The sequence below is a fragment of the Argopecten irradians genome, chromosome 16 (assembly GCF_041381155.1).
Source record: "Argopecten irradians isolate NY chromosome 16, Ai_NY, whole genome shotgun sequence".
In the NCBI taxonomy this organism is placed as follows: domain Eukaryota; kingdom Metazoa; phylum Mollusca; class Bivalvia; order Pectinida; family Pectinidae; genus Argopecten; species Argopecten irradians.
This window is the reverse complement of record NC_091149.1, coordinates 18,060,922-18,085,186: the sequence shown is the minus strand read 5'-3', so window position 1 is coordinate 18,085,186 and position 24,265 is coordinate 18,060,922. Positions and strand designations below refer to the sequence as shown.

Below are 24,265 nucleotides of genomic sequence, written 5' to 3'. Positions count from 1 at the left end.
AGTCACCATAACATGACGGTTATTTTCGCGTTTTTGTGAGACATTGCTAGGATGCGGGTGGATAAAATGCTTAGCAGTCGGTAAGACGATGTGCAGTTGTAAATGTGCGATGCGTTGCGGATGAGAGGAAAAGATAACTAACCATGAAGATTATACCTATTTCAGTGCTTTATAAACTATTAGGCTATTAAATGCATTGATCTTTTGCAAATGTCCTCCTAAGATGTTACACTAATCTGTGATTTATTTTACGTCATATAATCAAGTCAAAGAGACGAAAAACCGATCTTCCGACAAGAATGTTACTGATGAACAGACATTTGCTAATTGTCGTGTTTGTAGGGAAACTATGTAACTAGTCTTCATAAGATCTTCTCAGAATATCATAAAGATACGTTAGTAAACCATAATTGTTTTACATAAGTTGTGAAATTGCTTTAAAATAGGCGTGATGTTTATTAAAGTGGTTCGCAAACAAAAAGTAAACTAATATGCGGATGTAAGTAAAATGATATGCAGTGGTAAGATTTTAATCAAGGCGATATTCAGAGTGCTTTAAACAATTATTGCCAAGCTTTTGATCACCGAACTTGCATTCAAAATTTGGGAACCAATTTCTTATTATCGTGACAGAGATATGCAGACTTCCGGTAAAGGATAGATATCTATGTCTGCTGAAGGCCAAATTGCTAAATGTTTTGTCTGAGTTCTCAAAATTTAAACCGGACCGGCTATTTGGTATATAAATAACAAAGACAATAAATATACATTATTTGATTTTTATTTGTGACAATGCTAGGAAGAATTGAGTATTTACTGAATGTTTAATGAATAATAAATCAAGTTTGTACAATTTATTGTTCCATTCTTATATAACATTATATAAGGTAAATAAAAATCATGTTTGTACAACTTATTTGTTCCATTTCCATGTTGAATCGTTGTATATATAATAACATGTGTTTAAATCAAATATAGCAACTATAACTGACGAACACAACCTTATACATGGAAATTGTTAATACCAAATGGTCCAGATAAAGCTCAGTGGTACTCTGGGTAAATAGCCTTCCACCTCTGAAAATAAATGATATTCACCCAAATTCCTATGAATAAAAAATAATGCATAAAAGATGATCGTCTAAAGCAAAAATAACCCAGCTTTGCTTATCACCAACTCAATGTAAATTTACTCGTTTTTCTAATAATATTATTGTATATCATACAAGCATCACTAATATGCATAGGAATGCACCAATATACAAGAATATTTATGTACAAACACAATATTCAACATACAATAATAATAAAAACAACAAATTCAGCAGCCTTTGTTTCAGATACCCCATGGAAACATTGTATTTAGTGTGTTACTTGTTAAGGTAATATCATAACATAATAAAAATCTTTATCCTGCCATAAGCATTTGCATTGTCGGAATACACCTACCACATATATTTTTTGCTGTATTTTAGCACGTGCGCCGATTCTATCGACCTTCTATTGGTTGATCTAATATTTGAAAATCGGACATGTTTGTTGAAAATTGTGAATACGAATATGTTAATAAATGTAACACTGCTAAATATAAAAAAAAATCATGGTTCTTTTTTAATGCTGCAGGATAAATGATTACAAAGTGAGTGTCTTAAAAATAAAAGCTGTATTTTGGATCAGGACAGAAAGACAAAGTGGCTCGCCAATGTTTTCATTCTTAACCCTCGGCAAAACACAGCTTACATTTTAAGACACTGACCCGGTATTTTCTATTTAATTTTCTGTATAAAAATAGTTTGGTTTGCTGGAAGACAAGGTTATAATTATACAGTACGAATTACTAATATGCATGAATAAAAATCGGTCCCTTTATACTTTGCAATATATAAAATCTTTATTAAAATCAAGTTCCATATTTCTCGATTAAGCTTTGTTTGTATTCACATGATGTAGTTGAATAGACATCTAGAGTAATATTTCAGAAAAATTCCGATAATCTTCGTAATTATAACACGATAAGTGTCGGAAATTTCTCAGAGATGTTGCGATTCCAGATAGAGCTGATACTGTTTAAATAAACCACTGTTTCGATGGTTAAAATAATGCCAGTTGATACGAATTCTGGAACTCATGTCTTTGGATACCTCAATCGGAACTCCTCGGACAGTTAAGTATTAAACGCTTTTTTCGTGCTTGTCGGAAAGGTCCGAAGATTGCGTAACCTTTGACATTCGTCCGATTGCGTAACCTTTGACATTCGTTTACCTAAGTTCCTGATCACTGTTATAAAAAAAAATGTCAGCAGGAATTTCGAGACTCCAACTTCAGAGCAATAGCTTGCATCGGCTGAGTAAGTCCAGGCCGGTTACGGAGCTGTAGTGGGATCTGTAAAGATATATAAATACATGTCAATGATCAGACCAATAACGTACATTTTATCTATAAAGATATATAAATACATGTCAATGATCAGACCAATAATGTACATTTTATCTATAAAGATATATAAATACGTGTCAATGATCAGACCAATTATGTACATTTTATCTATAAAGATATATAAATACATGTCAATTGATCAGACCAATAATGTATACATTTTATCTATAAAGATATATAAATACGTGTCAATGATCAGACCAATAATGTACATTTTATCTGTAAAGATATATAAATACGTGTCAATGATCAGACCAATAATGTATATTTTATCTGTGAAATCGAGGCAGACATAGTAAGCCGAATTACGTCATGTTTTTACTACAGTTTATGATGGATGGAGTAATGAACAAAAATCAATCAAGTATGAATGGGAAACTCTATTGGTGAATATGTCTAAGAATATTCATGGACTACTGAAAGAGATGACCCTTGACATCTCTGTTTATTATGTAAAGATATATGTATGCAAACTAAAATGTAACACATGTGTTGATTGATCTCTTATACAGAGAAAATAGAGAAAATAAAGAATGTCTGTTTTGATTAATACGAACATCAATATCGACAAACGTATCAATATTTGTAGTCTATTACAGAGTTAGCTTACTTGCGGGTAGGTATCGATTGTTACGTCATTATTTTGTGAGCGCAATTCACGTCGTTTTCTCCGAAAAAAGTATAAAGTTACACTCGTAAACACATGAGTAACACTCGTAAACTCATGACGTCACAATCTATACCTACCCGCAAGGGCAGATAACTCTGTAATATGCAAATACAGACTACTTATAAATATCCCAGCCTGATACGGACATGGTGGGTGTGACGCGCCGTGATATATGGTATTACTACATGTATGATAACTCTACATCAATTCACGACAGGACTTACACCTATCGGAATATCTTTAATCTACCAAGTAGGGTTTACAACGATATTACAAATGCGTTTGAATGGTGAAGCATTTTACGATATCAATATTGCATGTCATCATTAAAAAGGAAGTGACGTCATTAAACAGAGGTTACCTGAGTATCCGCACACGTGACAAACTTAACACTCCTCAGTATGTGAACCATGGCAATTTTGGCCTCCATCATGGCAAGTCGCAGTCCCAAACAGATCCGGGGTCCAAACCCGAATGAGAGGAAAGTAACACTGTTTTGGGCAGCTCTGTCGGCAAACCTGACGATACAATTCAAAATATAAACGTAGCCTTTCGAAAAGAACATCATCTAAAAGTTTTGTAATGTTGTCTCATGAAAACGGTCACAATGTGCAAATTTAATAGAAAATCAGTATATATATATTCTGTTTTCATTTTTATCGTCACCTATTAAAGCTGATTATACAAAATAAAACATTTTTTTTCTGATTGTTGATCAGATACCTTTCCGGATTGAATACTTCCGGTTCCGGGTAAAATTTGGGGTCATGGTGTATTCTGTAGATAGGGATGACGACACGAACTCCTTTCCGTATGGTAATTCCGTTAATGACTCGGTCTTCGGATGCTTCTCTCGTTAATCTGTAATATATCACAGGTTTTTAAAGAAATCATTTTTGAACAAAAATAATTATCAAAGATTCTTCAATAATTCTTATTTATTAAAATTAGATGGTTCGAAATCATGTTTAATTTTGTACGTTTCCAGAGTTGTTCATGTATATGTTGTGAACTTTGCTTGGTACTTAATAGATAAAGTAACTTACAGTATAATCAATTACCACAATCAATTACGTAATTATGGTCACCTGTATTATATATCAAATCCATATACTTTCTTTGTAAAACTTTCCCCCCGATATTATTTTCATGCAAGAATATGCTAAACCGGCGAGAAATACCTACGATTTTCACATGTGAATCACGACATGTTTTTGTTCAAACTGTCGCCTGATTTTAGATTTGTTCACATATAAACCGCACTGGATGATAAGTCGCACTCCCGATTTGAATTATAGGGGGAAAAGTAGCTGCAATATTGTAGCTCAAAAGACTTTTAGACAAAAAATGTTGTCGTCTTTAGAGCTACAATTTGTGCCTATTACTGCTAATGGAGCAAAGTAATGGTTATGCAAACCATTATTTATACGTTTGCATGCATTTTTATCTTACTTGTTTTATATCGGTTACCTACTAGGCAATAAAACTGAACCATATAAAATATCAAATTCTCAGCGAGACATTTTGTTTTTCATATACACATATGAAGACCTTTCCGCAGTGAATTTCTACAGCAAGTCTACAAAGTATAAATTTGACGTTTTGTGAGCGGTACGATAGATATTAAGAATGGTAGTTATGTTTGTTTTCGACAAAAATAATATATAAATGCTTGTATACGCACAAAATAATTGGAAACCTATAAAAAGTATAGAAAATTGTGCCCGAGTGATTTCCCGAGGCACTGCTCCACTAGGACACATAGGGACCAATTCGTACCCGGCCGAAAGGTATAGTAGGCCGGGTACGTATATTCGTTCTAGGGGGAAAAGGTGCGGCTTATACTCCGGAAAATACGGTAATTTTAACTTTATGTAATCGTTTTGTATTTATTATTGGTTTGATATAATAGAAAGTACCAGTTTTATCCTTCATCCCTACATGCGACCATTTCTTAAACTGTTCAAAAGGAATAATAAAAAAACACACAAGAAGAAGAATATGATAATTCTTAATCTTCACATGCAATTGTTTGTGAAAGCTGCATCAATTGATATTTGTAAAACAAAAATAACAAAACTCTTATTGGACTGTGTTCTGCTAATCCTATGAGTGCAATCAGCTTTCAGTGGCTAAAAAGCCGCTGATATTTTTAGAGGATTCTTTTAATAAATCAAATCACCTGTTTAATGGCGGATACTTCCGGAGAACTTCGTAAAACACCTGTTCCATATAAGTCAGCTGACGGATGTTTTCGTATACTGGCTCCGCCTGTTAGAAGATAAAAAAAATTCTACTACTAGTAAGTATTAGTTATACTAAATCCAGAAACTTCAATACCGTTATTTTACAAATGTATTTTTTATATATTACAACGAAATAGTAATTCACGTAAATCCGGATAGATCTGTCCTATCCCTAGTCGGTATTTAACAATTTCCCTGCCTGCCATCGCACGCGCACCCGTTCAAATGTTGAAACAAGTAATGACCAGAATACTGGTATTGCAAGGTCACGGATAGTTTGATTGATTGCAGACGAGTTGTCATTTTTGAGGAAATTCGGAGACAATTATTAAAGAGAGGTGCAGTTTATTCTTAAAATGAGAGAATTTTCCGAGAAAGACTTACATCCCCTAGGGTGTCTTGTATTTCCTTGAACATGCGTTCTTGTATTTCCGGATTTACTGCAAGTTCATAACCAGAGAACTGCAACAACGAAGCCGTAGTTTCGTACCCAGCAATAAAAAATAAAACTGACGATGCGATTATTTCATCCGTGGAGAGTGCTGGAAAATAAAATAGTTTAAGATATAATTGCAAAATTAAAGTTTTCATTTTGTTATCAAGAATTAAAACCGTGCGTTTGAATGTAATGCAGCTGTGTTAACTCGTATACGTATATTGACACTAACGACACTAACGGATTGAAACGAAGCGGAAAGGAGTCAACTCATATGTGAATGACAATGTTCACAAAGTATTCTTTCTTACTTTTATTCATAGATATTAGATCACTGTTTTCTGTGGTATTTTCCAGTTCAGCGTTGATCATTAGCTGTAGGAAGTCTTTTCTCGTCTTAAAAACAAAAGGAAACCAACAACACATAGAGTAATTAATATATATATATATGAATAGATGTCGTTGGCATCGGAAGTGATGATACAAATTTATCATTTGGTTTAAAATCATTAGGTCTGAAATAATAAAATTGACGAAATATAATCCTTCTCTCTTTGTTTATTGTAAACGTGGAAATATATACGAGTAAATAATCGTCGCTTGTTCGCGAAAATTACTCCTAGTAACGTAGCAAATCGCAAATTTTCGGTTTACTAAACACTTTATGTCTCCTATGGCAGTGTGATATTAAGGTTTATCAAGCCCACGGGAAATATTACACCTTCGGGTAAATAAACCTTCATATCACGCTGACATCGGGACCATAAATGCATATAATAAATGAAATGGGTAGCCAAAAGTCTGAAAGGTTTTTAAAATATCGCGACAATAACGCCCCAGGTTTGTTTGCAATTTAGTCTTGAAATTCAGCACTCACGAAAATACCGGGGTATGTATCTTTACAGTAATTGTCATTAAACATTTAAAATATCAATTCCTATCTGTTCTCCCCTGACGTCTCTAAATTTATGCTGGAATATCATTTGGAAGTCTATACTATTAATTGTATGGAAAAGGTGTGTCTAAATTGTGATAAGTGAGTCAGAGAACGGCAAAATCATTCGTCTCTTTTCTATTTGAATAAAAAGATTCTAAAGTACATTGAAAAGTCTGATACACCTAAAAATATACATACAATTGGATTCTGACGTCGGTCTTGCAACATCCTCTTGACAGTCCGGATGAAAAACTCCACAACTTCCCCAGAGAAAAATCCCATTTGTAACCAACTAAACAAATGCTTCAATGGCGGGAACAGAGCTTCGAGACGAAGGTTAACAAAATTATAAGTAAAAGCCTTAATGACAACAACAGAGCTAGATTTGATTACATCAGATAAGTCATACTGACGTTACACACAACACAACACTAGATCATATTAATATATAATGAGTTTTGCACATTATCGATTATTATGAATCTTCTTAACATTCAGTTCACTTTTTGAATACATGCCGACGGACGCATAATAAAATATGACTTATTCTAGCATACTAGATAAATATTCATTTACTTATTCTCATGTTAGCACAATATAGTTCGATAACCTCATTTTTATCCGCCAGATTTAAAATCTACATAAAAACAAGACCAAGCAGAAAAATGAAATGGCTTTTCCAAAACGCTTGTGGAATGGATAAAGAAAAAATATTGTGTACTCTTTTTCTATGAAACCATTACGCCGTTGTGTCATCCAATCAGAAGCGATCTTACAAAAGGCAATATCATTTGTTTCCATTTATTGAGTGATTTTTAAGCATAATGGAAATTTTGACAACACATGTACATCCCTTTCTATGAGCAAACTTACTGCTGAGTGAAAATGTATATAAGAAACTTCTCCTGGGAACAAAGAGTCTTTTGGCATTCCTCACAAATGGGTCGTCCTCGTTTGTCTGTGAATCGATGTCGAGGCTAAAGGCAGTAGCGGCGATAACGTCCATGGTGAAAGCTCCGAAATACCTGAAACGCCATCATTACAAACACATCCATCCCAAAGACACATTAAGACTCTTCTAAATCAAAGACTAGATTAGTCCAATGTGGAATTTAAGGGGTGAAAGAGTGAAGTCGAATAAGCCAGGAAACAATGGTAGGGTAGTGTGGAATAGATTTGAACAATACGAAAAATCACATTGGAAGAATATCAGTCTTAATTATGCCTGATCAGCGGAATGATTATTTCCAGATGATGGACGAAAATGATTCAAGTAAGCAAGTCAAAGTTTCAACTATATTTTCGATGATTTATACAGCTATGCTGATAATGACGCTTTGTGTTATGAACTTTAATTGATTCAACTTTTCTTTAGACTGAATTTCAATTTGACAGTAACATATGAGAGTATATCGATTAGAAAGTCGACAGATCCATGTGAAACAAAATTAAGGTTCTGTTTTAATATGTGAACATGTACAATCCGGAGTTGACAACAGTATCTACTAGCAGGTTAATGACATATTCTGTGTTTGTTATTACTCTTTTGGGTTGATGACTTTATCAGTCTTGGCTGCCTCCATCAGATTTCCTGCCAGGGTTTTGGAGCAGCGGTTGATATCTTCATTCATCTGGGGGAAAACAGGACGGCAAATTATTGCGCGTCATCACTCTCCATTATGTCATAAAGTTTGTGATCATGATAATGATTTTTGCATATTACACAATTATCTGGGTAAGTATTAATTGTTACGTCATGTCATATCATACTGTAAATCAATTTTGTCTCGCGGCTACTAAATTTCGCGATTTCCATTTCAAACAAGTTTGCTAAGATAAACATTCGTGGATTTGAATTTTTAATGGAATTTCTAATCAATATCGAAGATGTAGATGTTAACTCGCTGATACAAACTACTTGGTAAATTTACTTGCATCGCGTTTACAGTATTTTGTGTAATTTGTGCACACAAAGTATTTACGTCATAATCATACCTACCCACAAAGAAGATAAGCAGAAACGTTATTTATTGCTTCTTAATTTGCTATTCAAACACTAAAGAAAATGCAAATGGTGAACACTTTCATGAACTGAATGGAATCAAAACAAGAAACTTACTAGTTTCATTTTCCCTGTACTAAACGTTGGCGATAAGATGGCGCGGATGCGTTTCCACGCTTTCCCTTCTGCCGCAAACACGTGTTTAGTCATAATGGGGTGTCCACCAATAATAAACTACAAAATACGTTTTCATGAACAATATATAAAAATACACGTGGTTTTTTTAACACCATTGGGAAGGATGATAGCAAATACTTAATATACAATAGAAAACGAAAATGTTTGATTAATGCTTTGGTCACAATGATCGGCCGCTGTCCGGGGTAATCGGGAGTACAGCGGTGGTTTTCCCATGTTTCCGACATCGGATAACATCGGTCAAAAATTTGTCACACATCATTTTCATAAAAATGAGACCGTGCGGTAATCGTATGTCGTCTGTTTCGAAAGATTTTTGGGGACCGATGAGGCAGTGAATATCGACCGAACATATAATGTTAATCAGTCAATCATCACATGATGTCCGAGCGATAACCGGCCTATTCACCGGACATCGTACGAATATCACTCGAGTGTCTTACGGACAACGAACGATAGTTGTACCAGGCCCGGACGAATGTCGGGCGGTGTGATTGCCGCTCGATTCCAGACCGCATATCGGTCGATATTAAACGATGGGTGAATGATATGTTACCGGTTATGAAAATTTACGGGACACCGGAGAGATTTTAACTTCGAGTATAAACTCTTCAGGCACCTCTCCGATTATATGCCAATTATGCCTAAAAGCCTCGGCCACCGGCTGCGACCGGCCATGTCTGGTGTCCGGCCGGAAACCAGGACAAAATGACTAAAAACCATGCCAGGAGTACTAAGCCTAATCGCAAAAGACTGTGACCAAAGCATAAACAACCAATTGGAATGATGATAACATTTACTTACTATATAAACAACCAATGGGAGGGATGATAATAATTACTTACTACATAAACAACGAATGGAAAGGATAATTACTTACTCCCCTATTGGTGAAGTGAGCGAAGTCTTTGATCAAAACCTCCTTTAGCAATGCTGGGTCCTTGACAATCAGGTTCAGTTGTTGACCGCTTGCCCAGCTGAACATGAATAATAAACTAACCGTAATCTTTAATCAATGCGATTAAAATACATATCTATATAATGTAGTGTCATTCCTTCATATCTTTTGTTTTCTATTTTTAAAGAATATTTTGACTTTGTGAAGCAAATAACGTGCAAATCATTTCTAAATAATGATCTTCATGAGTGATTAATTCTGAAAGCGTTCATAACATTTCTGGGTATAGTTCCATTATCATTGGAAACCGTTACATCAGTCTGTAAAAAGAAACCAATCGTAATGAAATGATTTAGTATTAGAAAATGTTAATTTAAAGAATTCGTAAAGTTAAAGTTGATGGAATTAGGTCCCAATTTCATCAACATTCTGTGAATTTAAGAATTCTTTAAATAAAAATGATCTAGTACCAAATCATGGTTCGCTTTGTTTGTTTGATTAATTAACGTCATAGTATGTAATTTGTTTGTTTGTTTGTTTGATTAATTAACGTCCTATTAACAGCTATATGGTCATGTAAGGACGGCCTCCCATGTATGCGGTGTGTTGCGTGTATGTTGCGCGAGGTGCGTGTTTTGGGAGACTGCGGTATATTCGTGTTGTGTCTTCTTGTATAGTGGAACTGTTGCCCTTTTTAAAGTGCTATATCACTGAAGTATGCTGCCGAAGACACCAATCAACACACCCCACCCGGTCACGTTATACTGACAACGGACGAACCAGTCGTCCCACTCCATTTATGCTGAGCGCTAGGCAGGAGAAGTATAGAAGTATAGACTTTGGTGTGTCTGGGCCAGGGGACAGAACCCAGAGCTTTTCTCACAGGGGCGCTCAACCAAAGTCCAAAACTGAGGCGGTGCCAAGGGAGACGTTAGGAAGAATAAGTCAATTAGGAAGAAGAGAAAAGATAAGATCCTAAATTTAGTCGCCTTTCACGATCACGCAATAGGGGCAGCAGGTTACAACACTTGTCGAACTTATACAACGTCGAACCTACATGTTTTAGATTTTGGCAATATATATGAAAAGGACCCATCAAAAATAAATTATGGTGACCGCTAGTTTAATATGCTGTTTATGTTATGGACTTCCAATTGACAAAAAACATAAACAACAACGTTTGTTACGTTTGCGAGAATTCAAATGGAGTTATTCTGAATCACATCAATTACAAAATTCATTTTCACTCACCCAAAAACATCTCCGTATTGTTTTATCCATCCCTCTTCGGATTCCATGATGCCCTGCAATATTTATACGTCATTAAATTAACGTTATCGACTGATAGCATGTTCGGCTAGAGTGACCATGTTACGATTAGGTGATTAAGTAAGTAAATGCACAGCCATTGACAGAATATTAATTATTAAAGCTGAGATAACGGCGAATCACCCATTAACCTGTTTTTCTCTTTAGTTTGGTTTACTTTGGTTTATTTATTAACGTCCTATTAGCAGCCAAGTGATTTCTCTTATCTTCAATCTAGACCTGAACCAACTTCGCTAGCCAAGGGTATTAAGCCAATTCTCTTCCTGCTAGAACGAGAATCGGACTAATACCCTTGGCTAGCGAAGTTGGACCCAAACACTTTTAAGAATGATTATATGAAAACTGACACTTATTCTCACGTCTGTGTTAAAATGTTTTTGTGGGAATTAATTGTTACACAGTTGAATTAGCATCACGGCAGAATGCACCGATAGTTATTCTCACATTTTGAAATACAGGTACACCGTACTATGGAATTAAAATAACCTCGTTAATCAGACGAACTCATAACTTGACGGCTGTGTTTTTCGAGGAACTTTAGTTTGGTGTTATCGCCTAAAAAAATCACAATATACAAATAAACTTCAACAAAATACTTAATACACGATCACGTCCATTCGAATGGCCGTGGTTTAACTGTCTGCCGTAGGACAGGATCCTAAAAACGGTTATACATTAATTCTCACATTTCTAAATACATATGAAAATTAACCTCGTTAAGTCGAAAATCCATAACTTGAAGACTATGTGTTATTCGAGGTTTTCAAATTGATGGTACTTACTGAAAATTTGATCTAAAGATGATAGATAAATTTGATTAAACTGAACCCGTAGTAACTCGAAGTGTTACCAAGGTTCTGTCGATTTCGAGGTACCGAGGTATGTCTGTACATGGCACGATATTACACGAACCGGTAGAAATGATCATATAGGCTCTGCCCGTTATTCAATCGTTTTGACTAAACATCTTGTCAATAAAATGTGTTGAAATGAAATACCTACATTTCGGACTACATACGGAATGGATCCCAACACAGGAAGTCCCCGAGGTCCAGAAATTCCATCTTTCCTTAATCGGCGTATGGACCAGCTGCTGTATCTAACATATTTAAAGACATAATAATTAATTTCTTTATTTTCTCAATACATGGCGAGTAAAAACAATGTATTGGATATTTCAATGCGATCGGTCTCCACGTTAAATGAAAACTGTACGTGCATATTATAAAGGATTTTCGTTTATGGATACGATTTTAAAGGTAGTCCCAGTGGCCTTGACCGAGCTTTAAATAGTAAACAATTAATCAGTAAATAATTTTCGTGATCTCGCTGTTCTTTTTATCATGTGTTATCATATATTGCCTGCCACTCGCTAGTGTATTGACCTCTACTCCGGTCCGTCCCTCTAAAGCCTTGCAAAAATCCGCATTGTAGTCAACCCTACATTTACAACAAACAGATTAGACCTCTATAGCTAAAGTGCGGGTACTTACATGTATATGAGTGATAGAACACCGCACCCCAGGGCAATAGTGGTGCCCCACCCTCCAAGGGGGACGGTATCATCCATGGTCCACAATCTAGCTCACAAAACAGAGAATGAGCTACCCATCATTTGTGGCATCGAGATAGAAAGCATACACTGCGTGCTTCTTTTTCCGTGGTTATACCGATGTAACAAGCAGTCGTTAGAACGGTACATATATATGTACAGGTAAATGCGTCGTGACGTGGTGCGTTTTGGTATGGTCATAAATTCGTGTCCCCGAATGACTGAATGAGTGTATGAATAAATTTATTCACGAAGTAATAATGCTTCAACATTAACAATCAAAGTATTATAAAGATAAAAAATGATCCCCGTGCAGAACTAGCAGCGTTGTTAGGATTAAACGCTCACGTGACATAGACTGACTGCATTCATTAAAGATGCTCCACTGCCGACAGAGCATAAATAATATTCATCATTTGAACAATTATTGGTGTTGAATCGTGTATGTATATGCCTAATTAAGACAAAAAATGATATGGAAATAATTTCTTTCGCCTTTGATGCATGCGCAATCAGTACTTCATTCCATATAGGATACAGTGCCACAGAATTTTTTCGGGATGCAATTAATTATTTTTCATATTTCTAACTTGAAATAAAATAAGAAGCTCGAACTTTTTCAATGGTGGTAATGGTGTAAAGTAAGTAATTTTTGTAACTAAAGAAAAATACTAAATCGCCTGCTCCTGTATTTGATGGTGAAAAAAATACCATTTGTCAGCGGTGGAGCATCTTTAATAAATGTACACTCGGAATAATTGGGGACATTAAGTAGAACACTAAATCGACGATCGCCGAATTTGCACAGGGACCTGTAAACCACCAATATGAATATTTATATCAAAATGTATATATCCATGCCGCTGAGTTTCATATTTATATAACTTGGTCGATCTACGAGGCCCTATGACACTTATGTAAGGACATATGTGTTATGTGTTGTGTACTTTAGCAGATGATTTAAATGTGTAGTCATGATACGGAATACTGAATCATCCTTATAGCGATGTAGATATATGTATACTGATAAACTCCGGTCAAATTTTAGCACGACGTGTAGATTTCGGCTAGATGTCGTACAGGGGACAAGGTGCGTGTTGCGAGAAAATCCCTTAGCTGCCGTTCACTCCCTGAGGCGCAACCCCGTCCGTATCTGGTAGCTATTTGGATCTCAAGACTCTTACCATCCTCGATACTACAGCGGTGTAGAGATCGTAAGTGATCGGAACCCCTGGGGTATCGAGGATGGATTCTTACCCCAAAGAGCTACACTTGCTTGTTTGATTAGCCTAATTAACGTCCTATTAACAGCCAAGGTCGTGTCCCATTTCTGGGGTCTGTGGAAGATTTGGAAGACTACACTATCTTCATCTTATTTTACTTGGCCTTTTTATAGTGCTATTGCTATATCAGTGAAACATGTCGCCGAAGACATCAAGCACACACACACCACCCGCTCACATTATACTAACAACAGGTGAACCAGTCGTCCCACTCCAATTCATACATACTACACAGCGCATACATGGGAGGCCGTCCTTATGCCTTTAATGGGACGTTAATTAATCAAACAAACAAACAAACCATTAATGCAGAGCGCTAAGCAAGAGCAGAAACTACCATTTTTACAGACTGGTGTGTCTCGGCTAGGGGACAGGACCCAGTGTCTACCTCATAGGGGCGAGCGCTCAGAAGGCCAAAAGTGAGACAGTGTCAAAGTTAGGTTATACGATCAGGGCAATAGTTACAATTCTTACGCCCTACCTCAGTAGCTGGGCTACGAAAACATAATGACATAAAGAGTAATCACACGGACTAACAAAAGATCCTAGAGGGATCTTAGCGCCCACCAAAGAATTATCTGTCTGGCGATGGAAAGAGGGATCTTTCCTCTGCTTTTAAAACCGCCTATGACACTTGAGAAAGATTCCTTCACCACCCTCTGAAAAATAGCTGTAACAAACTTCATATTTCAAAACCCAAGGAGATGGTGGCCGGTCGGTACTTTCAGTACTTTTTGAAAAGTATCCGGTAATGGGATATGATTGGACCACATGAGTTTATTTGTTTGCTTAGGTAAATTAATGTCCTATTAACAGTCAGCGTCATGTAAGGACGGTCTCCCATGTATGCGGTGTGCATTGTAAATGGAGTGTGCGGTGCGTGTTTTGGGAGACTGTGGTTTATTCGTATTCTGCCTTCTGTTATAGGGGAACGTTTTATAGTGCTACATAATGCTTTTTATATGCCGCCGAAGATACAAAGTAACTCACTCCACCTTGTCACATTATACTGACAACGGGCTAACCAGTCGTCCCACTGCTATGCGCTAAGCAGAAACAGACACTTGACTTTGGTGTGTCTCAGCCAAGGGACGGAACACAAAGTTTACCTCACAGGGACGGGCGCTCATTAGGAGACCTAAAGAAGGGAGACGTCAGGAAAAAGAGAAGTGATATGACCCTAGATTTAGTCACATTTTACGATCATGCAATAGGGGCAACAGGTACAATTCTGACGTTTACCTGCAGAATACAAATTGGCTATCAAATTAAAACCACTTTACCACTGAAGGTTTTAATAAAGAGAAATAAAGAGAAATATGATATCCTATATTTAGATGCCTTTTACGATCATGCAATAGGGGCAGCTGGTACGATTATTATACAAGATCACAGGGATCTGAGAATTAGTTACAGATTATATAATCATGGACCTACCAGAATGCCCTAAGACCATTTTTAAACGTTTAAGAGGTCTAGATAAAAAGCGATAAAAATCATACTCTACATGGTACTATATACGAGAAGGGTGGAAAGTCTTAGACTCCAAAATTTCTAACCCGCCTACCTTTAGCGGAGCTATAAAAACACATTTCTAGTACATCGTCATAAAAACGGTTACTACCGTTGGTAAGAGCGATAGTTTTCCTTTCAAAATAATCCTATACATCTATTATGGTGGCTGATTACGGCCATCTCGTGTTGTTGTGTTGTCGCCTTGTCATGTTGTCGCCTTGTCGAGTTGTCGCGGTCTCAAACTGCGACAACCCGAGATTTAACAGTTAAAATGTCGACTTGTCGCGTTTTCGAACCGCGACAAGTCGACAACACGACAAGACGACAAGTCGACAACACGACAAGTCGACATTTCAAACACGCTAATTAGCGCGTACAGAATATCGTGTTGTCGCGGTAAAATGTCGACTTGTCGTGTTGTCGAGTTGTCGTGTTGTCGACTTGTCGTGTTGTCGAGTTGTCGACTTGTCGCCTTCCTGTTACTCATGCGCAAATCATATGAAATAGCCACTATCTTTGAATATAGAAAACTGAAGTCAGTGCTTGTACCATAGACCATATTGGTGGCATATTTCTGCCATCGAGTTGCCGACTTACGACTTAATGATGTCGACATAATTAAGGCATTAAGTCGACATCATATCGGAAGATGTCGACATAAACAGAAGAATATGTCGACTTACCACATGAACCTGCCCACATAATGATTCCAAGATAATTATGTAGAAAGTCGGTAACTCGGCGATTAATCGTGTTTATGCTCGGGTGTGACACCGACTTGTCAGTAATTGATGTCGACATCTGGTCATGAAAGTGGAATTCAAAGGCCATCCTTTCATAGGGCACTGTGAATATGCAGCAAGGCGCCATACAGCAGAGTTTGACGTTGATTTTGTTAATTCAGAAAAGTTTTTATATATTTAATTACAAAATTAAAAATTGTGATCCTGCATATCCCGGCCATGCAGCTGCATCCTCGATACTCCAGAGGTTCCGATCACTTACGATCTCTACACCCCTGGACTATCTCATAGTGAAATTGAAGGCAGCTCAGCTGAAAATATTTGACCAATCACAGACCAGCAAAGATTTCCTTTGAAGACTACAGAGAGAGCGACGCCCAACTTCAAAGCCACATAGTCAACCACAGTGTACCGTTATATGGTTCTTTTGATGTACATCAAAGGACTAAATTACCTGTTCTGTTCTGTTGCCTCCAGTTTTACGATGAGATAGTCCAGGGGTGTAGAGATCATAAGTGATCGGAACCCCTGGAGTATCGAGGATGATGCAGCTGTAGCCTGCGTGTACGTACACATTGTAGCTGTTAGTCCGAGCTGAGGAAGTTAGAGTGCAAAAGGACTCTGCTTTGTACAACGAATTTCCATCCTCTTGGCCATAATCATTTATTAATATATATAACCGTGGGTTGAAAATTCGTTTAAAAGCTCTTCCCTGCAGGTAGGGCGTAAGAATTGTACCTGCTGCCCCTATTGCATGATCGTAAAAGGCGACTAAATTTAGGATCTTATCTTTTCTTTCTCCCTAAATTACTTTGTTCTTCCTATAGTCTCCCTTGACACCACCTCACTTTTGGCCTTTGGTTGAGCGCTCGCCCCTGTGAGGAGGGCTCTGGGTTCTGTCCCCTGGCCGAGACACACCAAAGTCTATAAAAGTGGTAGTTTCTGCTCCTGCTTAGCGCTCAGCATAACGGGAGTGGGACGACTGGTTTTGCCCGTTGTCAGTATAATGTGACCGGGTGGGGTGTGTTGCTTGGTGTCTTCGGCGGCATGCTTCAGTGATATAGCACTATAAAAAGGGCAACAGTTCCACTATACAAGAAGACATAACACGAATATACCGCAGTCTCCCAAAACATGCACCTCGCACAACATACACGCAACACACCGCTTACATGGGAGGCCGTCCTTACATGACCATAGCTGTTAATAGGACGTTAATTAATCAAACAAACAAACAAAAAAGTTTAAAAGCTGTGGGTGTGCTTTGTGGATTAGCATTCGTATTAAGTCCATGTGGTACATACCGTACTATACTACATTACAATTATTTTTTCAAGATTTCATTTTTTTGAATCACGAAAAATACCAGTTACGTAATTTAAAAGCCAAAAAGGTCACAGTACAGATACGCAATACCCATTTGGAAACCAGCTTTACTTGTTAGCTTGCCCTGTCCAATATTTACATCCCTCGATACACTTATAAAAAGGCACAACGAATTTTTGTTACGGTCTTAATGGCCAGATTCAACCTTTGGGCTAAAAATCCTCCCGCGGGACGCGGTTTTTAGCTCCAAACTCGGGATATATATCTGCATCTATTTTTTGTAGTAAAAACGTAGTAAAAAATGTCACGTGCTTATACCTCATTCATGCCATTGGCCGGAATATACAATTGTATTATGGGTAACTAGTGATCACGTGATTGTGTGTTTACTTCCAAATATGGTGATAGTTTGCTTGCCATTTCTTCGGAGAAATTGATTTATTTGAAAATATTTAGACTCCAAAATGTTATTAATATTGCATGCATATCATTTTGACTTGCACATATGTATTATTTTACTATAAATAATGATCTGAAATGAGTTATAAAACTGTCATTTTCACGTTTTGTAAATAAATGATATAATGCGAATTGGCCAATTCAATAGGTCTAACCGTCTAATCTAGGATCAGCGAAGATCGGCTACTCCCGGCTAAATTCGTAGAATTCTAAATTTATATTTATTTATATTATTACCTGCTTTATGTTTCAGAACATATACATGTACATATAACACAGAGAAAATAAGATATTCTTCAAAAGGCCTAATTATGTATAAATACCAGGTCAGAGAAATCACTCTATTTGGAAGTAAACACACACTCATGTGACCACTAGTTACCCACTAATACAATTCCATATTTATTTCGGCCAATGGCATGAATGAGGTATAATCACGTGACTTGTTTTACTACGTTTGACTACAAAGAACGCGTGTTTTGTGCCATTATTGGGAAAATCCCCCGTGGATCGTGGTTTCATTTCCACCATTTGAAACAGAAGGCTTAGAGTAGACTTTGATTGTGAAACATTGATAAATTGAAGATTACATGTTGTGCCATGGCAGATGTCAAAGTTCATGTATATATACTCGACAATTACTTGAAACATCATCTAATAAATTTGTGTTGAAATTATAATTGATGTTGACCAGGAAATGTACCAGTCTAAATTTTGGTTGAATAATGCATGGAAAGTGAATTATTCAAACACTCTGGATATCGAATTTTTAATCATTAATTTCTTTTGAACTCGGGACTTTTTGGGTGTGTAATTAGGGGAAAGTTGATAACTTTTTATAATACATGTATATGTACCCTACTTTTCTTTTGTTGATTTACGGACCCTGAAAGATACGGATTATGCGGCTTTAACTTTTCCACTTTGTGGAAAATCCTTCAAATCGGATTTATCTCCCTTGATTAAAATGACAAACCATGTACCTTTGCTATGTTATAAAGTTTTTCAAATTTTTTTTTTTTTAAATTCAATAATGAATGCAGATCAAATATATTAATCAAATATGTGTATTAATTTAATTTGAAACATGTTTGTTTTGCTGAAAATTTGCAAAAAAAAATAATATCAATACAAAATATTCATGATTGTAATTTGATTGTTGTTGTTTTTGTACTTGCTGTAAAATGAGAAAAACCGTGTTGTGGAGAAGAAGTTTGTTAAAATTTGAATTTTTTACAAATGAATGAGAGTTGAGAATATGCACAGTTATGAATAATGTTTTGCTTTTAAACAAAAAAAAAATAGATATGTCTCCTATATAAACTATGGTAAAGACCCTATCCCCTGGGGAAAATTCCGAGACCCCAGGGCCATGAAATTCACAATATTGGTAGAGGGCCTTGAGACCTGCCATATAAGCACATAAGCCCGTGTTTCTTAGTATATGTGTACATACATGTATGTATTAGATTCCCAAAAAGCTAAGTGGGCTATGCGGAAGCTTATAACTATTTGTTTGGAAATAATATGGAAAATAAACTATGATATGATAGTATTGTATGGTGGCATATTTCTGCCATGGTGTTATTTTAGGTCGAGTTATGTAACGTAACTTTGCCGAGATAATTATGTCGTCCTGTCGAGTTATTTCATGACTTGTTGAGATATTTATGTCGGCAAGTCAACTTACATAACGGAAAGTCGACTTACATCCTGGAAAATTGACTTACTTTATTACGACGAGATCCACGATAGTCAGTCGCGATAGTGTAACTCGACTTTCCAATGTAAATATGTGGATTTGTCGTGTTAAAAGTCAACTTACCGACATAAATATCTCAATAGGTCATGTAATAACTCGACTTGCCGACATAACTATCTGGTCAAAGTTGAGTTACCCTAAGTCGACCTAAACTAACTCGATGGCAGAAATATGCCACCATAGAAATGCACTTTAACTTTCTCAGCTCGGACTAACAGCTACGTACACGCAGGCTACAGCTGCATGGCAGGGATGTGCAGGATCACAATTTTTAATTTTGAAATCAAATAAATAAAAACCTGTATTAACAAAATCAACGTCGATCTCTGCTGTATGGTGCCTTTCTGCATATTTTATGGTGCCTTGCTGCATATACACAGTGCGTCAGGCAAGTCGACTTACATCATACATCCTGGAAAATTGACTTACCTTATTACGACGAGATCCACGATAGTCAGTCGCGATAGTGTAACTCGACTTTCCAATATGAATATGTGGACTTATATATCTCAACAAGTCATGTTATAACTCGACTGGTCAACATAACTATATCAAAAAGTCATCTTATAACTCGACTTGCCGACATAACTATCTGGTCAAAGTTGAGTTACCCTAAGTCGACCTAAACTAACTCGATGGCAGAAATATGCCATTAAGGATCACATTTTTTTTGAAATCAAATGAATAAAAACTTGAATTAACAAAATCAACGTCGATCTACACAGTGCTCTATGAAAGGGTGGCCTTTGATTTCCACTTTCAAGACCAGATGTCGACATCTTTTAGTTTAGATGTCGACATCAATAACTGACAAGTCGGTGTCACACCCGAGCATAAACACATTAATCGCCGAGTTACCGACTGTCTACATAAATATCTTGGATTCATTATGTGGGCATGTACATGTGGTAAGTCGACATATTCTTCTGTTTATGTCGACATATTCCGATATGATTTCGACTTAATGCCTTAACGATGTCGACATTATTAAGTCGTAAGTCGGCAAATCGATGGCAGAAATATGCCACCATAAAATTGCAATATTTTCTAATTTTCGGATTAACGGGCCTTCGAACTATTAGGCCTTAGCGGTTCAAGTGACCTTAAAATTAACAGATGACGATTACTGCGTACTACTCAGACGGCGTGACCTGACCTTTATTACACGGTTATCATATAATAAACAAATTATTGAAATTCATAGTTCAGAGAAAAAATACTTTGACAACTCTCGGTAAAGAAATTGCTATCAAATTTCTTCATCTAGGTACAAACACATGCACACAATTATTTCCATTAGCAATCCAATATGGCGAGTGTTATCCATTGTTTGCGCATGTGTACAGGAAGGCGACAAGTCGACAACTCGACAACACGACAAGTCGACAACACGACAAGTCGACAACTCGACAACACGACAAGTCGACATTTTACCGCGACAACACGAGATTCTGTACGCGCTAATTAGCGTGTTTGAAATGTCGACTTGTCGTGTTGTCGACTTGTCGTCTTGTCGTGTTGTCGACTTGTCGCGGTTCGAAAACGCGACTAGTCGACATTTTAACTGTTAAATCTCGGGTTGTCGCAGTTTGAGACCGCGACAACTCGACAAGGCGACAACACGACAAGGCGACAACACAACAACACGAGATGGCCGTAATCAGCCACCATAATCTATACAAAATGCCGTCATTAAGACGATATAAGTCCCATTATGACAAACACCTTGAATCCATCTAATTAAAAATCCATGCTGGCTTCGTGGCCGATATAATATGCATGAGCAAGGCTTCGGCTGCAATCTCATTGGCCGGCTATAAAAATTCCATAGATGTAAATGTTTGAATAGTAACGGCGACATCCATACATAGATGTACAACGTCCGAGAAGAGAGACTTAATGTAGGATCTTGTATCTTTTCGTCTTCCTAACGTCTTCTTTGACACTGCCTCATTTTGGCCTTCAGTTCAGAATATGGTTTGTCTCTTTGTTTGTTTGTTTGTTTGTTTGATTCATTAACGTCCTATTAACAGCCAGGGTCATGTAAGGACGGCATCCCATGTATGCAGAGTGTAGCGTGTATATTGTGCAAGGTGCGCGTTTTGGGAGACTGCAACGGTTGTGTCTTTTTGTATGGTGGAACTGTTGCCCTTTTTATAGTGCTATATATCTCTAAAGCATGCCGCCGAAGACACCACTTCCTGTATGCTGAGCGCTAAGCAGGAGCAGAAACTACCACTTTTATAGACTTTGGTGTGTCTCGGCCAGGGAATAGAACCCAGAGCCACAGGGGGCCAACTCAATGAAAATGGATGTTGTCATACATTTTTTTTTTGTATTTGGTGGATGGACTGAGGAGTATATATGACAGTCATGTGATTTTTTTCAAAAAATACGAGATTTGGAAAATTATTAAAAAAATCGGCATATTTACTATAAAACAGAGAAAGGGACGACAGTCGCCATATTGGATTTTTTACCCCCACCCCGATTAAAGTTAATTTTTTCGCAATAGTATACCTTTTTTCCCAGTGTCATAGTCACGCATCAGTCCTCCGATAATCCATGATCACACACAAACCATGCAAATGCATATAAACGATGTCTATATAGTCAAACGCAATATTTTAATCCAAAATTACCGGCGCTTTCTGACTTGTGACATCGAAAGCAACGTTCTAGTGAAGAGCGATTATAGAGTGACTTCCCCTGCAGTGTAATTCAATCGGTTTATTCCGATACGTTTGTTTTCGCGGAAAATTTGAATATTGAAACGTATCGGAATGCCTCTGACTAAACCCATTGAATGACATTGCAAGGGAAGTCACTCTAATCGCTCTTCACTAGAACGTTGCTTTCGATGTCACAAGTCAGAAAGCGCCGGTAATTTTGGATTAAAATATTGCGTTTGACTATATAGACATCGTTTATATGCATTTGCATGGTTTGTGTGTGATCATGTATTATCGGAGGACTGATGCGTGACTATGACTCTGGGAAAAAAGGTATACTGTTGTGAAAAAATTAACTTTAATCGAGGTGGGGGTAAAAAATCCAATATGGCGACTGTCGTCCCTTTCTCTGTTTTATAGTAAATATCCCGATTTTTTAATAATTTTTCAAATCCCATATTTTCCGAAAAAAATTCACATGACTGTCATATATACTCATCAGTCCATCCACCAAACACAAAAAATGTATGACAATATCCATTTTCATTGAGTTGGCCCCTGTGCCCAGAGCCTTCCTCACAGGGGCGAACGCTCAACTCAAGGCCAGAAGTGAGGCGGTGCCTAGGGAGGCATTAGGAAAGATAAAGTCAGTTAGGAAGAAGAGAAAAGATAAGATCCTAAATTTAGTCGCATTTTACGATCATGCAATAGGGGCAGGTGGTACGATTATTATACAAGAAGACACAACATGAACATACCGCAGTCTCCCAAAAACACGGATCTCGCACTTCATACACCCTACACACCGCACACATGGGAGGACGTTTGTACCAGGTGTTTCTCAGCCAGGGTCGTATTATTTCTTCATAATTGTCCTTCTTTTGTTTCAAATATCATTGTTATCTCATGGTGATGCTTGGGTGGAAAGTAGATCACTTTAGAAAGAGTCTTCTCTGCTGCCCTGCAGGTAGGGTGTTAGAATTGTACCTTCTGCCACTATTACATGATCCTAAAAGGTGACTAAATTTAGGACCATATCTTTTCTCTTTTATTCCATTACATTCTAGACCTTGTTTCTGATCTTTAAAATAACTTTCCATTTTGCCATTACAAGGCCTGTTTCTACCAAATTTGCACTGGCCCATACGCCTTGATGGTGTGACTACATCAAGATTTTAGTGTAGCACAGAATATTGTGCATGTAGCATTATCACTGCTGTTGCTGGTGTCCTTTTGGTGTATGAATATACCACAGCCTCCCAAAAATGGACATTTAGTGGAAGCTGTTACAGAATGTGACCTCTGATGGAATGGTGTCATATCTTCTATGAAACTAATTGAGAATCTGTGTAGTTAATTAATTAAAGATGCTCGACCGCCGACAGAGTAAAAACGATACTCATCATTTGAATGAGAGCTGGTGTTTAATCATGTATATATATGTCTAATTACACAAAAATAAATATTATAAAATAATTCATTTTGCTTTTGCTGCATGAGCACTTGGTACTCCATTCCATATAGTACATAGTGCCATGAATTTTTTCGGGATGCAATTAATCATTTTTGATATTTTCATCTTCAAGTAAAACTTTTTAATGGTGCAATGTTATTAATGGTGTATATTTAAAGTAAGTAACCTTTGTAACTGAATAAAAATACTAATTTGGTTGCTCCTGTTTCTGACAGAGAAAAACTAAAGATGTCCCTACATATTACCACACGCTCTCCATCTCTGGGATGTCGGTTTAAATCCCAAGTGGGGCAATTGCCAGGTATTGACCGCTGGTCGGTGGTTTTT

The 24,265-nt window shown here is 37.0% G+C and overlaps 1 protein-coding gene across 1 annotated transcript; it reads right to left on the bottom strand.

Annotated features, from left to right (window-relative positions):
- Window positions 1-765: 765 nt before the first annotated feature.
- On the bottom strand, window positions 766-12,846 carry LOC138309980 (cytochrome P450 3A24-like). Its single transcript, XM_069251130.1, has 14 exons — window positions 12,646-12,846; window positions 12,155-12,251; window positions 11,075-11,127; window positions 9,806-9,902; window positions 8,845-8,961; window positions 8,268-8,356; window positions 7,599-7,750; window positions 6,924-7,048; window positions 6,100-6,184; window positions 5,737-5,894; window positions 5,289-5,377; window positions 3,830-3,967; window positions 3,468-3,624; window positions 766-2,382 (listed from the first exon to the last, which is right to left on the bottom strand). Exons 1-14 carry the CDS (start codon window positions 12,720-12,722, stop codon window positions 2,296-2,298), a joined length of 1,521 nt encoding a protein of 506 aa, XP_069107231.1. The 5' UTR covers window positions 12,723-12,846; the 3' UTR covers window positions 766-2,295.
- Window positions 12,847-24,265: the final 11,419 nt, after the last annotated feature.